Here is a 16,242-nt window from a genome sequence, read left to right on the forward strand (position 1 = left end):
GTTCTTTTACCAGATTATATAAGTAACTTGGGAACATGATTACCCCCTAAGATTGGGATGGATTTCAATGGAGGGTCGCTTTCTTCCTGAATTTTATTTGAAGTTGTAATATTCAGCTTGTATTTGATCCTTTTGGGGATGAATACATGCACACAAAGTTTCCCAGAACATCTCCTAAAATGACCTTTAATTGTTAGGGGTGGTATAGAAACACAGTATCACATAAAGAAACAATATCTTGCTCTCCTTGAACCTGATATTTTGAAAAGTAATTTAAGGTGAAATATAATCCCAAGTCCATCATATATCACATGAAGAACAAAGCAAGACAAGACTGTGCAAAGTAATAGTGGCAAGTGAGTGTGTTTGAAGGACATGTTAGAATTTTTCTAAAGAAGTGGTATGTAAACAAAGCTCTGGTGGTGTCAGGGAAGAATCTCTAAAGTATGGAACATCACGTGCAAAGGCCTTGAGGAGAAATTATACTTTTGAACCACTGTTCCAAAGAACAGCAAGTGACATTAGGGAGCTGAGTCCGAGAAATCTTACAGGGATAGGATTTGTCAGTTTTTATAGTTTCTCAAGGTGAAAGCAAGCTTTGAGAGTTGAAATGAGTTTCATTCTTCTCATTTCCTTTGGAATGCCTTTCCTGTTGTCAGGATGTTGTGAATGAGGACATAATAAAGAACTTATAGAAGATGCTATGTCTGTGTTGTGAGTGTTGGCTATAAATGATACAGAGGACTCACCAATATATTTTGGAATAATACTTGTTTTACTTGATAATTTTGTAAAGAACGTACAACTCAACCAAAGCATATCTCCATATTATGAAAAAGTAGGTAGTTTTTTTAATAAGAAGTTAAAACTCAATAGAAATATAGTAGTTAAATTTTTACTGACCTCTCATTGATACATGCATGAATTATTGGCTGGTTAGAATTTTAGTAGAACTTTACTTTGTGGCTACCACAAGATAGTGCTAACATATCACTTTACTCTTACCAAATATGAAAGTGAAAGCTTTAAATATTTCAGCTAAAATTAAATATATATCTTATGTACACTATGAAGGAGAGACTCATCTCAGTCTTTAAAAATATAGAATATTGGGGGAAGGAGATATTGCTTAGTTGGTAGAATGCTTTCTCTTGCAGGAAGCCCTGGGTTTAATCTATAGCACCCCATAAAAAGGGTATTATGGCACATATCTGTAATCCCAGCATTTGTGAACAGAAGCCAAGAGATCAGAAATTCAGAATCATTTTCAGGTACATTGAATTTGAGGCTAGCCTGGGCTACATAAACTCTGCTTCAAAACAGTATATATAGTACTTAAACAGTGCTTTCTTATTCAGTACATATGTTCACACACGAGTCATTGCGTTCATCGCCTTACTCATTCTCATTTTACGAGGGAATGTGTGCCTATTGAGGGGTCATTCATCTTCATGGGGATTCAGAAGCAGTTTAGTTGCAAAAGTGAACTCAGAAACAGATTTCCCATATGTGGAGCTCAGACCTTTCCTATTCTATCATGTTATTACATTTCCCTGTGACTCATAAGATTCTCCAAGAGAGGGCCTGCTTGTAAGCTGGCCACCATTAGTGAAATGACATTATCTAAATACAATTACATCTTAATGTCCCCTGAAAGGATTAGACTAGTTAAGACACAGTGAAGGGAAAAGCAATTATCTACTGAAATATGAATCTCTTGATGAGAACTGGAAATCATATCTTACTATCAGGATGCTCATGTGGAATTTCAAGAAATCTAAATTGAGGCATTATTTCTTAGAGTGTGGTGTAGAACTTTGGAGAGGCTACTACTTTCAAGGCCTTCACTTGAGTGGGACAATTAAAATTTTCAGAAGGAGCACTTTCACATAATCAACTCATTCTGTAGAAGAACCTAGACCTTGGAAGTTCTGATTCCACCAGATTTTTATCTAATTGTATCATTTTTTTTCTGGATTTCAACCCATAACACAATCCATTATATTCACTGGTTAATGTACCTTTTTATTGCAATGGGAAATCTTGAAGGGAATCTTTTTACTCAAGTTGTCCTCATATTTTACCGTGAAGAACCTGACGTTGCCTCTACAGGGCTGTTGTCATACCTTCTGACAATTTCCTTAAGGTCCTTTAGTGTATAGTGTGTTGCAGGCCTCCAGCTTCCTGCTATGAGAATTATCAGGACATATTCCAATTCTTGTTAACTGATTCTTCTTCTCCCACTGGATGTGAGGTCCTCAATTAGTACCATTTATCTTATTGAACTAAATTAGTCTACTTCAGTAAAAACGCTGACCTAACACATGATTGGTTGGTGAATCCTGCTTTTCATTTCCATCCTAAGAGCCAAGGTGCACTTCTGGTATATTTCTGACCCACTTCCTCTCATTTTTTCTCTTCTTCCTTCTACTTTATTTGTCTTTTTAGTTTCTCTCCTTTTCTCTTTCCCTTGTTCTTTCTTTATCCATACTTACCTCTTCTTTCTCCCTCTCCTTTCTTCCCCCACTTTCCCTTTATTTTTTTTCTTGGTTTATATGCCATAGAGTCCTACTCTATAGCCCAGGTTGACCTAGAATTTGTTATGTGAATCAGTCTAGTGGAACTTGCTGTGTAGCTGGCCTTGAATTGATGATCCTCCTGCCTCAGCTTCTTTATTTGGGGATTATATATGTAAGCATCATGCCTGGCTCACCATTTATTGTGTATACAATAATAATTAAGGGCACCTAAGAAGCTTATTTCTATAACAAGTCTAGGATTGTCTCCAGTAGGCAACAGTGATGATGTCCCAGACTACAGCCACTTTTGGCTTAGGCTTCTCACACCTTTGTTCTTTATAATCATTGCAAAGGCACGTGGTTCATTTGCCTCTTGTCTTTTTTTCTCTGTAGTGGGGGAACAAGTCAAAATCTTTTGTATTTATATCTATAGCTCTCTACCTGGTACACTGGCTGATAGTAGATTACTCTTTCTTTTTTTAATGTTCTTTTTAAACTTTTATAATTTAATTTAATTTTACATATCAGCCACGGATTTCCCTGTCACCCCACTCCTGCCCCCTTCCACCCTCCCCCCAGCCCACCCCCTGGAAAAAGCACAGGAACAAATAGCCAAACTAGTGGAAACATGAACTATGAACCAATAGCTGAGTAGCCCCCAACTGGAGCAGGCCCTCTGGATAAGTGAGACAGTTAATTAGCTTGAACTGCTTGGGAGGCACCCAGGCAGTGGGACCAGACTTATCCTAGTGCATGAGCTGGCTTTTTGGAACCTGGATTACTCTTTCTAAACTGAAGGCTATTGAACCTTTTGCTTTTAGTTTCTCTGTCGTCTGGGACCTGAGTTCTTTTGGCTATGCCATTAACTGCTGGGGACCTTTCATTTATTAAAATTACTTTCCTCATTTATTAAATTTAGATCAGTTAGTATATACATTTTAGCTCCATCTTGGTTTTTTTTTTTTTTTGATATTTTGATTATCCAGTAATACCTACAGACCCATGAAAATTAATTCTAAATAAAAATAGCAGTGTCTTGTTTTTATTTAGTAATACAGTCTTCTAGCTTTCCTTGCTTTGCTTCATCCTGTCTCCATCCAGAATGTGAATGAAGGGGTAGATATGCTTGATTGGATTTTATTTTATTTTTTGGCACAGGTTAGACAAGGGTAACTTATTTAGTGATCTTATTGAAATTTCTCAGTGCCAGGGCATTGTGCCTGGTATTTTCTCCAGAGTCGATGTTGGTATTCTACGTATTTGTTTCATTATTTTTTACTTAATCCTTAATGCAGATGAATCATAAAACACCATAAAATCTACAACACTTGAAACTCTAGACCTTCCTTCAACCCATGGGGATTCGTTTGGCAAGAAGCCACTGAAACAGGGTTTTCATGCTTAGTTTCCTTTTTCTCCTTTAATTGCTGCCAAAATCTGAACACTTGGGAATTTAATTGCTCATTATATTTGTCATGGTGGTGTCACAGACCCAAATAAAGACTGTTGCCTGGAAAATATTTGTGGATATTAATTTGGCCTAAACATGTGTATGTTGGATTCCTTGTTTCTCCACACTGTTAGGTATATAGCACACACAGACAGAAGTGCCCTGCCTCATGTTCCTTGCAAACTATTATTCATCCATGCCAGAATCTGCATTTTGGTAGTTTCCAAAGGTTCCAGCAACTTCTTACTCTGCAAAGTCAGCTGCCAGTAATCTGTGTTGTGTTTGATTGACATTGTTTTCTGAAATTGCCCTACATTAACATAATGGACAGTTTCTTTAAAGATATTTGCCATTTACAAATACACTTTTAATTTTTCTTTGCTCTATACCCATGTGAGCAGAGCTGAGAAAGGACTTTGGTCGGTTATTGGCTCAATTTTTATGTAGTGATTAATCCTTGATGTCAGGGAGAAGATAATGATGGAGAGCATGACAGGGAACCTATGTGCCTCAGACCAATTGGAATTTTAATGCTTAAATTTATGCAGAAGATAAGCAGATGAAGGTGTCAGTTTCTTGAGCTGTGTGTTACATGTGGTGAGAGCCTAATACTGTTAGAAATAGAATTCAAGCCCTGTGGAGTTTGATTCTCTTTTATATTCATGAAACACAATAATCTTGGATTTGATTTTTATTTCTGGGTATGGAAATATTTTGGCTAAGGTACATTGTTGAAATACCTATAGTCTTACTTATTTCCTCTGTGTTTCATTGAGCATAATAAACCTCAGTCATGCTCAGAGTAGAAAACATGGAACATTCTTTCTTTTTCTGTTAGTCAACCTTATACTATGTTAGGCTTTCTATTTTATCTCATGATAGAAGATGTAGTTCTGAGCCCTCTCCAGGTAAATTCCCTCCTAAAAATTGAAGATTGTCTTCTTTAAAATGCTGAATGTCCTTCAAAGGCTCTGGATGTTCTCTTTAGCTAACAGAAGTTTGGTCTAATGTTTTCTTGTGCCACAGAATATTCAAGGGAGCTTTTTATTTCCAGGTCTTTTGTGGCTCTGTCCTTTTTTATCTTTATTATAAAGAAATATTTGCATCTCCTATATCAATGGTAAAAATAAACAGTCAAGAAATATCTGTGTGTTCAGGGTGAATCTTAAAATAATTACAATCCACTTATTTTGTGTCTTCTTTTATAAGCTGTATCCCCTACAATGGTGGGCACAAGATAAAATTTAAAGTTTTACTGAGATGACAAGGAGGACAAAAGCATGGAGGATCATAGGGATAATGGAAACAGTAGGGAGAAAGGGCAGGGAGGAAGGAATGAGAGAGGAAGCAGGTGGAATTTTGATTATTATTTTTGTATGTACATGTATGTGTTCATGTTTGCATCTGAGTGCAAAAGAGCTTGTATGTGGATGTACATAGAGGCTGGAGTTCTATGTCAGTTTCTTCCTCCATCCTTCTTGTTCTTTTTAGACAGAGGCTCTCATTGAACCTGGAGCTAATGATTTCAGCTAGGTTGACTAGTCAATAAACTTCAGGGATCCTCCTTCCTCTACCTCCTGAAAGTTCGGATTGCAGGCACATGCTATTGCAGCCAGTTTCTCTACTCCGGTGCTAGGAATGCAATTCACGTCTGTGTATTTGTGCAGCAGGCACTGTACCAACCGATGAGCCCCCAGCCCCACTTCTCTTTCTTCTTTGTGGGCTCAATCCACAACGTCATGTTAGAAAATGATACAAATACACATTTCTCTTTTCTTTTACGGTAGCAACACGTAGATTCTCAACCATCTGTATAATTTTAAACCTCTGTATCGCAAACAATAAAGTTTCCTCAAGGATTCTGTTTGTTGTCATTGTTGTCTGTGGATATTAACATAAACTGTTTTCAAATGGTGATCTTATTGGCCTGCATTTTAAAAAAGAGCATGGCTGGGTGGTAGTGGTGGCACATGCCTTTAATCCTAGCTCTCGGGAGGCAGAGGCAGGCGGATCTCCAAAGCGAGTTCCAGGAAAGGCGCAAAGCTACACAGAGAACCCTGTCTTGAAAAACCAAAAACCAAAAACCAAAACCAAAACCAAAACAAACAAACAAAAAAACCCATGAATTTATGAGAAATAATGAAAATTTAGCATTAATTCTTGCTTATTTCATATTATTATACAGCTTTCCCCAAGGCATTTCGAACATGGTTACTTGATGACATAGGCTGGATGTGGTCCTTATACTCCTGCTGGAGTCTAAGCCAGTGTGTCACAATGTAGTGACAGGCAGCTTCCAGTCATTGCCCTTCTTTCTGATATTTTGCTTCTAGCATCATTGCTCAGGCATAGGGAGTAACTTTAAATGGCTAAAGTACGATCTTCAAAATCCTCTCTTAATTACAGTACTGCAATTATCATGCCTTGCCAATGCTATTAAAAATTAAACCGCATGTTTCCTGCAGCACCGCTGGTTCTAAAGACAATAGGTAAATGGAAGATGATGGTTTTAAAATAAAAAGCTTCAGGTACAGTGCTGTGTAATTTTGCTAATTCCTGTTGGAAAATGCAAAGTCTCCCAGGCTTGCTTAAAAATATAATCAGCTGAACAAAAGCACTGTGGGACACACAGATTGATTTTTGTTAAATTACAGATAAATAGATGTGACCAAGAGATATATGGGCATGGGAATTTTTGAAAAAAAGTATTCATGGAAATTAAATAGAAATATTTGTTTCCATGTCCAGTTTAGAAGTTGTCACTGAGAAGGCATCCATTTAATAAGAGGAGGTTTCATAGCAAGAGTCAGTCATTTAAAGTTTGAAAAGAAAAAGTGAGACCTCAGACTTAGCAGTAATTCACCTATATAGTTGGTTTTAGTAATCTAATTCCAAATAAAAGGAAGTTCAAAATATCATGTGACCAAAGAGGACATTAACAGTGCTTTCCATTAATTTTTGAATTAAGGAACAAAAATATAGAGATAAACACCCTGATTTTCATTCGTGATACCACCTCTGATGATAGTGGTCACATACTTGGAGTGGGTTTTAGATGAAAGTAATAATTTGCATTAAATAGCAAATTAGTTTGAATGAATAATTGCAGTGACCCTTCTTTCTTTTCCTTTCTTAGCACTTTTTAATCTTTTAATTCGCTTCTACACATCAATTCAGTCCTTGTTTTTATAGAGATAATAGAAAACAAGCAAAAAATAGAAATTTGCCAAGGAAAACTCTAGTTTTCAATATAATCATTTCATGGTGCTTCCTTTACATTTTTTCTACATTCACTTGAAGTGTAACCAATGATAGACTCTACATGATCTCCTCAGCTCTCTTATTTTCACCCTAAGGAAAGGGCAGCGATACTCTGTAACCACACTAGATACAGCTGTGGTGAAGAACAGTGCTATGAGAAACAAAGCTTTGTTAGTGTGCTGGCTAGTTTTATGTCGATTTGACACACAAACAAGAGTTATCTAAAAGGAGGGAACCTCAGTTGAGAAAATGCCTCCATAAGATCCTGTTGGAGGGCATTTTCTTGATGAGTGATTGATGGGGGAGGACCCAGCCCATTGTGGGTGGCGCCATACCTGAATTATAAAAGAAAGCAGCCTAGCAAGTCATGGGGAGCAAGCCTGTAGGCAGCACCCCATCCATGGCCTATGCATAAGCTCCTACCTTGAAGTTCCTGCCCTCACTGATTTTGATGGTGAAATGTTAAATGGAACTGTGAGTAAAATAAAACTTTGCCTTCCCAAGTTACTTTTAGTCATAGTGTTTCATAAATAGCAGTAGTAACCCTGACTAAGACACTTGTTTCCCATACTCATAATATTTAATTTTGAAGCATCTCCCTAAAAATTGTTATGTGTTTTCATAGAAGCATCTGCTTTTTTTTTTTTTTTAATTTTAATCCAAGTATGGGGGCTGGCAAGATGGCTCAGTGGTTAAGAGCACTGACTGTTCTTCCAGAGGCCTTGAGTTCAATTCCTAGCAACCACATGGTGCCTCACAACCACCTCTAGTGGTATCTGATGCTCTGTTCTGACACAAAGCATATATGCAGTAGAGTACTCATACATAAAATAAATAACCGCCCCCCCAAAAAAAAATCATGTAACAGTTGTAATAAGTATGTACAATCTCTCAGATTTAAAGTCTTTTATTTAACTGTTTGTTTAATGTTGAAAATTTAGTCTTCTCCCCTTAATTCTCACTCCCATGAGAATGATGCATGAATTTTTGTAAGAACCAGTTTTGTCTAAAAACTGATTACTTTTATATGAATATTAGAAATTTCATTTTACACTAGAGTATAAATATATAGTTACTTGAAATCTATATCAAATATATGTATATATATACATGCTGGGTTTTCCCTTTTCTTCTATGGCCAAATATAAAAGAATATTTTAAAAAATCACCACCACCACCACCACAACAACAAAGGAAACTCTGTTTTCAATTCCAAAGTCTAGATTCTAACCAGGCATGGGTGTTAGTGCAAAAGAATTGGAAAAATGTGCATGTACTGGCCTTGTAGTACAAATTATTCAATTTCTCATTTTGAAATTATATCCAACCGTATAAATGTTGTCTTTAAATATTCAACACGCTGGGTATGGTGCAGTGCATCTATAATCCCAGACCTTAGGAGGTCAATGCATGAGGATCTTCACAGTCATCCTTAGTTGTGTAACAGTTTTGAGACCCACACAGACTGTAGGAAACTGTCCTTAAACAAACCAACACAAAACTCCAAACAAACAAACAAAAAAACCAAACTAAGAAAATATTCAATCTTCAGGTAAAAAAAGTAAAATGCAATGTCAAATGCTTATTAGAATCAGACTCCCTCTCAGGAATCAATCGTTAGACAATAGTAACAGTAAATAATAATACTTCTAAACAACAGCCACATGTTGTAATATTCATTTATATTTTCAGTACTTGGGAAACTGAGGCAGAAAAATCTCAAATTTGGGACCTGACTCAAAAAGCCCTAAACCACAACCCATACAATAAAAGCAAAACCAAAGCATAAGCTTGCTAAACAGTAGCAAATATTTGCTATGTCAGACATTTTGAAGTTAAATTCTTAAATTTTAACTCCATTTGGATGAGACTGAATTATGATTCTTAGCCAGTACTAAAACTTTATGACTTTATTCACTTGGAGGAATATCTTTTAAATTTAAGTTTATTTTTAGGTAATATCCCAAGCCACACACATTGTGTATATTAGTGAAGTAACATGATATTTTGCTATATATGTATATTATATCATGCTTAAGTCAAGATAAACAAATCTTTCCTTCAATCTCTCTCAAAACCTTCTTGTTGTTATAATTTCATGTGGAAGCTTAAGGGAACTTTCAAGAAGTTAATTGATCAGTGCATAGAAGAGCCTTTTAGGCCTCGTAGGGCTGGATACCTTTAATGCTGTAGACTACCTTGCCTATTTCCAAAATAACAGTTTTGTGGAGTTATGTCACACATACCATATAGTTCACCCCTTGAAAGTATAATTTCATAATTTGTAGTCTATTCACAAGTGATATCCTAATTACCACAAATTCCAGGACATTTCTTCTCATTTCCAAGAAATCAAATTCCCATTAGCAACACCCTACCTCGTGCTTTCTACAGCCCTCGGCAACCACTAATCTGCTTTCTATTGATTTGCGCAGACTAGGTATTTTATAAATGGAATTATAAAATGCTATCATTTATATATGACTTTTTTCCCACTTAGCATAATGTTTCATGGCTCATCCACAGTGGACAATGTATGTGACTTCACTCTTTACAGACAATAATGGTCTGCGGTATGGTGAAACCACACTGATTATCCATTTGTCATTTTACTGGCTTTTAGGTTGTCTCTACTTAGTGTCAGTTATTGATAGTGCCGATGTGAAAATCTAAATACACATTTTTATATGGAATCATGTTTTGTTTCATTATAAAACTCATATTATAAAAGTGTAATTGCTAGTCATAATTCTGTTAACTATACGTTGATTACACTCAGCTGGTTCATGTGCTGACATTCTAAGACAACACCAAATGTTTTCTAATGAGGTAGAATCTTTACATTCACGTGGTCAGCATGTGACCAAATGAAAATGTAGCTCTATGATGTTTTTACCCTTCTTCCTGAGTTTAGTGATCCATGATTCTTCTGAATAATAATTATGTGGACATTTAAAACTTTTCATTGCCCATTTTGTATTTTCTTTGGAAATCTATCTACTGAGAAGTATTTGCCCATTTAAAAATATAGGGGAGGCAGAAGTTGTCTTATTGAGTTGATTTTGAGTTGTTATATATTCAAGAGATAAGTCTTTTATCAAGTATGATTTCTTGTTCTTCTTTTTTTATCTATAAAAACCCTGAATTTCATAGATTAATTGAAAGTCAGAACATCTCCCTTTGAAATGTTTTGAATTTTAGCTCTTGTCCAGGTCTGTGGTCATTTTGAGTGCTGTGTGAGTCGACTCTGACTTCACTCTCATGTGTCATTTCTGCAAAATCCATCCTGACTCACGGTGAATTTCCTTGGTTCACTTTTAAATATTGAATTGACCATAAGTGTTAGGGTCCATTTGCTCTCTCAGATCTGTCCTTTAGTACGTATGTTTGTAAGCTTTTGCCACAACTACACAAATTGTATTCATGGTTAAAAAAGGGTTTGAAATTGGAAGTCTAATTCTTGTAACTTCATTGAGTTTCCTGAGCATGTTTTGAATATCTAGCCTCTGGCATTCAAGTGAATTTTGGGAAGTTTCTCCAAGTTTGAAAAAAAAAAATCAAGTGGCATTTTGCTATGAATTGGAAGGGGTCATCAGATCAATCCAAAGAATAGCACCACCTTAGCAATAGGATGTCTTCCAGTTCATCGCAATGAGATGTTTTCCCATTCAAAAAATTTTTCAAATGTGATTCTTCATAGTTTTTAGTTGTTTGATATTTCATTCTTTTAATGTGACTCCAAATGACATTGTCAATTTTTAGATTATTCATTGTAGCCTGGCACATTTTTGAACTTGATACAAATGGAATAAGTCATAGATTAGATTCTGTTTTCAACTTGATACTCCTGGAAGAGGGAATCTCTTCAAGTGAGAAATTGCTTCCTTTGGCTTGGCCTGTGGGCATGTCTATAGTACATTTTCTTGATGGCTAGTTGATATAGAGGGCCTTCCTACTGTGGATGGTACCATCCCTAAGCACCTGGGCTTGAGCTATGTAAGAAATATAGCTGATGTAACCTAGGGGTAAGATCATATGCAGGTTCCTACATGGCCTCTGCTTCAGTTCTTTCCTCCAGGTTCCTGCCTTGATCTCCTGACCTGACTTCCCTTTTTTGATCGATTGTTACTTGGGAGTTGTAAAGCCTTTTCCTCCTGAAGTTGGTTAGTCACTGTTTTGTCACAGTAACAGAGAAGAAAACTAGAAGGGGATGTCTTTGAGTGTGTGTAGTTGGAGATCTTCTCTCCAGGTGCCACCAAGCCCCTGCGGTCCCACAACCCATGTATAAAATAATCACTCAGACGCTTGTATTACTTATGAATTGTATGGCTTTGGTAGGCTTCTTGTTATCTAGTTCTTCCATCTTAAATTAATCCATTTCTATTAGTCTGTACTTTTCCACTTGGCTTGTGGCTTACCTGTACCTTACATCTTCCTTGTCATGGTGGTGGCTGGCAGCATCTCCCTGCCCCAGCCTTCCACCTCCCAGAATTCTCTTCTCTCTTGTCCCGCCTATACTTCCTGACTGGCCACTGGCCAAACAGCATTTTATTTATACAGAGCAATACCACAGCAAGTGTGTTTTCTTCTATTGCTTCTTTGAATCTTAGTTATTTGAGGTGCCTCTGTGTTACTTAGTATAGTTACATCTATTCTCAGTGCTCCTTAGTTTTCTAGGGTATGAATATATCACATCACATATATTTCACCTAAATAGGAAACTCTTTTGCTTTTACTCTTGGAAATAGGAAACAATGTTTACATTAATATTTCCCCACAGGGCTTTGGATGGATACACTATACATTATTCTCAGGTGTAACACAGATGAACCAGAGAAGCACATATTTGACTTTTGAAGTGATAGCCATCATGTTTCAAGTGACTGTAACAGTTTACAGGTCTATTATTAGTGTAGAGCTTCTTATACTAGAACAGCAACACTGTATGCTCTATCTTTTTTATTTACACACATTCAAAACATATAGTGGTGCTAAGTAATGGCTTAAATTTTCATTTTACTGTTCAATAATCACATAGGACTTGACTTCTGTTAGAGTATTTTAATTTTCTTCATGAAAGATTATGCAATTTTTGTCTTTTCCCATTTAGTTATTTTCCTACATTTATTTGTAGGAATAAATTTATTTATTATAGTGTAGATTCATAAATGAGGTGCATGGTACTGGCACAAGTATGGAATATTGATCAATTGATCAGAATACAATTGAAAAACAGATTCTGTCAGCACTGAACCTTAATTATGGGAAAATGACTCCAAATGACAGATGGTATTTAAGGTAAATAGTACTTCATTGATTATCTATATGATGTGATTTTAGTATTAAACCATATAAATCTCACCTCACAGGAAGGTTTTACCAAAAGATGAAATATACAGCTGTAAGTCATTCTTATTAATACTAAAGGAAGCTTTCTTTACTGTGAAGAACATTTAAGTAAATGGGCCATAAAAACACTAACCAAATATATAAAAATAATTTATTCATCATCCTTAGAGGCAAAAATTTTTCTTTGTGAGAAAACTAAAAATATGAAAAAATTCTAATCCAGAGCATAAAATGATTTCCAATGCATGTGCCCAACAAATGACTTTAGATCAGTTCAAGGAATCCAGAATTTAAATTATTTTGGAAAATTTCAAGATTCCCATTATAATGTAATTTGATTAAACAGTAAAACAATCTTTTCCTTAATTTGATCTAGTTAAAACAGAAGAACTAAAGGCGAGCATGATGAATTGAATACCAGTGGGTTGGAAATTAATTAACTCTTGTACATTGGAAATCAATAATCTAAGTTCCACAGTCTTCTGAAATCCAGCATGTTTATTTATAACTTGGGAATAGAAGTGATACATTAATAATTAAATTTTATTACTTAACTATTCTGTTTCTAAAATTAAACATAAAAGACAAAACCAAAAATCAAAAGCCAAAAAAACCCCAAACTTCTTTTTGTTGTCTAAATGCTACCACTGTCTACAAAACACCAGTGTCTGAAAAGATTATAATAAATACCCACTTAGTCTAAAATTTGATAGAAGTTCTGTGTCCCTAAAACTAGTTACATTATATGGAATGTTTATGTGAAGTATACCATTAAATTAAGAATTGTAGTAAAAACTTAAATTTACTTTTAGAAATTTCAGTACACTAGTAACCAGTATATTTACTACTTAATAAAAACATTTATGAAGTTTAAATTGCCTGTTGTGTGATTTCTTGATTTAATAGCCCTCAAATATTTGATATCACAGCAATCAGATTGATGTATTTTGAGATAAAAATATGTGGATTCATACATGCAATTTCAAATGTAACAGAGGAGGTTGTTCTGAGGACCTGGTTCTTAAATATTTGTAAAATTTGTGGAACTTTTATTATACTGTGACCCTTTACATTTCAGTACACATTACCTAAATTTCGAAATGGATCATTGTCATATACACTTATCAATGTTATTTTGAACTTATTTATGGTTTTTCTCTGTTCTATTTATATTTACTTTAATTAATTGGATATTATTTTAGGAGACTAATTGCTATTCTGAGCCCTGGCTGTTTGGCTAGTTTTGTGTGACACTTTTTTTTTTTTCACACCTATTTTGAAAAAACAAAATATGATGAAAAGATTTCTCCTGCAGCTGCATCATCAGACTCGAGAGTTTGTGGCTGTTGAATTTCAGTGTCGATTTTAATGAATCCCACCCAATTAAAGCATTGTGCCTATTTTTCATGAGCCCATGATCAATACAATCGATTATATTTTTACATAACTGCATAGATGTAACTTTTCTGGGGGGTGGAAGATTAATTCAGTGTTTTAATGTGTTGCAGACCTGTGAGAAGCTGGAGAATAATTTTGATGACATCAAGCACACTACTCTTGGTGAGCGAGGAGCTCTCCGAGAAGCAATGAGGTAAGTCTGGGTCACCATAGCAACAGTCACAGATGTGGTAAAGAAAAAGTCATTCTTCATTATTGGGGGAACAAATGAGTTCATTGCCACCATTCAGCTCTGTTCTCTAAGGTATTAATTTGTCAGTAGAGGGACTTCCCTTGAGGCTGTACTTTGGTTTTGAAGCCGCATAAATGTTAAGCCTCAGTGCACAGTAAAAAATGTAAATGTTTAATTTGTTACTTAAAATGCTTACGGGGTGTCTTGTTTTATATTTACACTAAATTGTGGAAGTGAATGAAAATATTGTTCATCTAAATTCTGCTTGTGAGTGGAAAATAAACACTGTGTAAAGGTAGCTTAGCTGAGTACCATTTCCTAATTAATATTTAATTTGAAAAGAGGTACTTAAAATTTCATCTTTTGTTATATTTTATAAGGTTAAATTTATTTTTAAAATAACTTACATTTTTTTCAGTATTTCAAAGCATAGAACTTCTTTCTTTTGGATGCAAAGACCTATAAGTAGCCTGACTTTTTTTTTCCACTTAACATTACTATTTTTATTATCTCAAAAATCATACCAGCCTTGCTATCTTTTTTTTAATAACTTTTAATGAAGCATCCTATAAATTCATTTTAAACTAGATATTAATGATGTCTCAGTAATAAGAGTTTATCATCCTTAGAACAAGAAAGTCACAAGCAGCAGTAGCCCTAAAAGTTCCCAGCTTGAACCTTACAGTGGTCCACTCTGCATTTGTGCAAGGAAATGGTGCATTTTCCTTTGTTTTACTCATTAAAAAAATGTTACTTAAAAATTATCTTAATGCTCATTTATTTTTAATGGCTTTAAGTTACAGAAAGTTAAAATATGAGAAATGGGAAATCTAACAGACTTGCTGGTGGTTTAAACACAATTTTGTTATTGCTGTCACACAGCTACCATATACTTTAGTTTAGAAGCCACTCTTATTTAGCTACCCCCCTTTTACCGTGCAAGCAGCAGGAGAAAGTAATTAAATTTAATAGAAGCTGCCCTCATTTTGAAGCCGCTTCTATTTAAAACCGCAGGGGGAGGTAATTAAATTTAATGGAAACAGTAGCTTCTACACAAAGATACATGGTACTTCTGTATAGATGATTATGATGTCACAAAAAGAGGAATAATATAGTACTAGTGTGCAGGAGAAATCACCAGCCGGAGCAAGAGAACCTATTTTATTCTTAATGTCTTTACTAATAAAAAAGATGGAAAAATAAAACTGAGTACGCAGTAGAGAATTTGTGTCTATATAAAAGTGCAGCGGCGGTCTAGCAAAGTTTAAGTTACTGAAAATAATTGTAAATTAAAAATGAGGTATAAAATATACTGCAGGAAATTCTAGGACAGAAATCATGAATGAACTCCTGTTTTTAAATATATTTTTTTATTCTTTATTGAAAACTACTACACTGTTACAAATTGAACATGTCATTTATGTAGAGCTTATATTATACTTTTGAATATGTGAAATGTGCATACTAATATCTATTTAGAAGCCAATTTTTTTGGTAATTGAATTTCCATTCATCGTGAAAAAAATACATAGACAAACAGGAAGACAAAGAGGATGCCAGCTCTCATGCTTTTGAATAAAAGAACTGAAAACTAAAAACACAGAGAGAATTGAAAGGGCGATGTGAATGGATGTGGATGTGAATGGATGTGGATGTGAATGGGGCAACACAATGGACGGAAGGACTTGTGAGCTTTGCAGGAGATCTGTCTTAAGAAAAAACAAGTCGAATTGTAGGAGAATTGTAGATAAAACGATTATTAAATTCTGCCAGTTTTTAAAAGTAAATAGTATTTTGAACAAACTGGGAAAGCTTGCTTTTAGAGAACAAGTAGGAATGAATTGGTGGGGGTGGGGAAACAGCATTAATTACCTAGTTAGAATGACCCCTGACCACCCATGCAATGAGCAGGGCAACAGCCCAAATAATTTAATTCAGAATTTAATCACATGGTGGTGAAATGCACTTGTTTACTGAGGCTGAATATTTTATGTGTCCACAGACACGTATCCACATATGAATGAAATAATTTA

The 16,242-nt window shown here is 35.1% G+C and overlaps 1 protein-coding gene across 1 annotated transcript in view; it reads left to right on the forward strand.

Annotated features, from left to right (window-relative positions):
- Positions 1 to 16,242, forward strand: part of Dpyd (dihydropyrimidine dehydrogenase) — an 851,011-nt gene that overhangs the window by 109,969 nt on the left and 724,800 nt on the right. The window contains exon 3 of the mRNA XM_036191420.1: positions 14,088 to 14,170. Coding sequence (XP_036047313.1) covers positions 14,088 to 14,170 — 83 coding nt within the window. The remainder of the gene's footprint in view (positions 1 to 14,087; positions 14,171 to 16,242) is intronic.

The sequence above is a fragment of the Onychomys torridus genome, chromosome 6 (genome assembly GCF_903995425.1).
Source record: "Onychomys torridus chromosome 6, mOncTor1.1, whole genome shotgun sequence".
Classification (NCBI taxonomy): domain Eukaryota; kingdom Metazoa; phylum Chordata; class Mammalia; order Rodentia; family Cricetidae; genus Onychomys; species Onychomys torridus.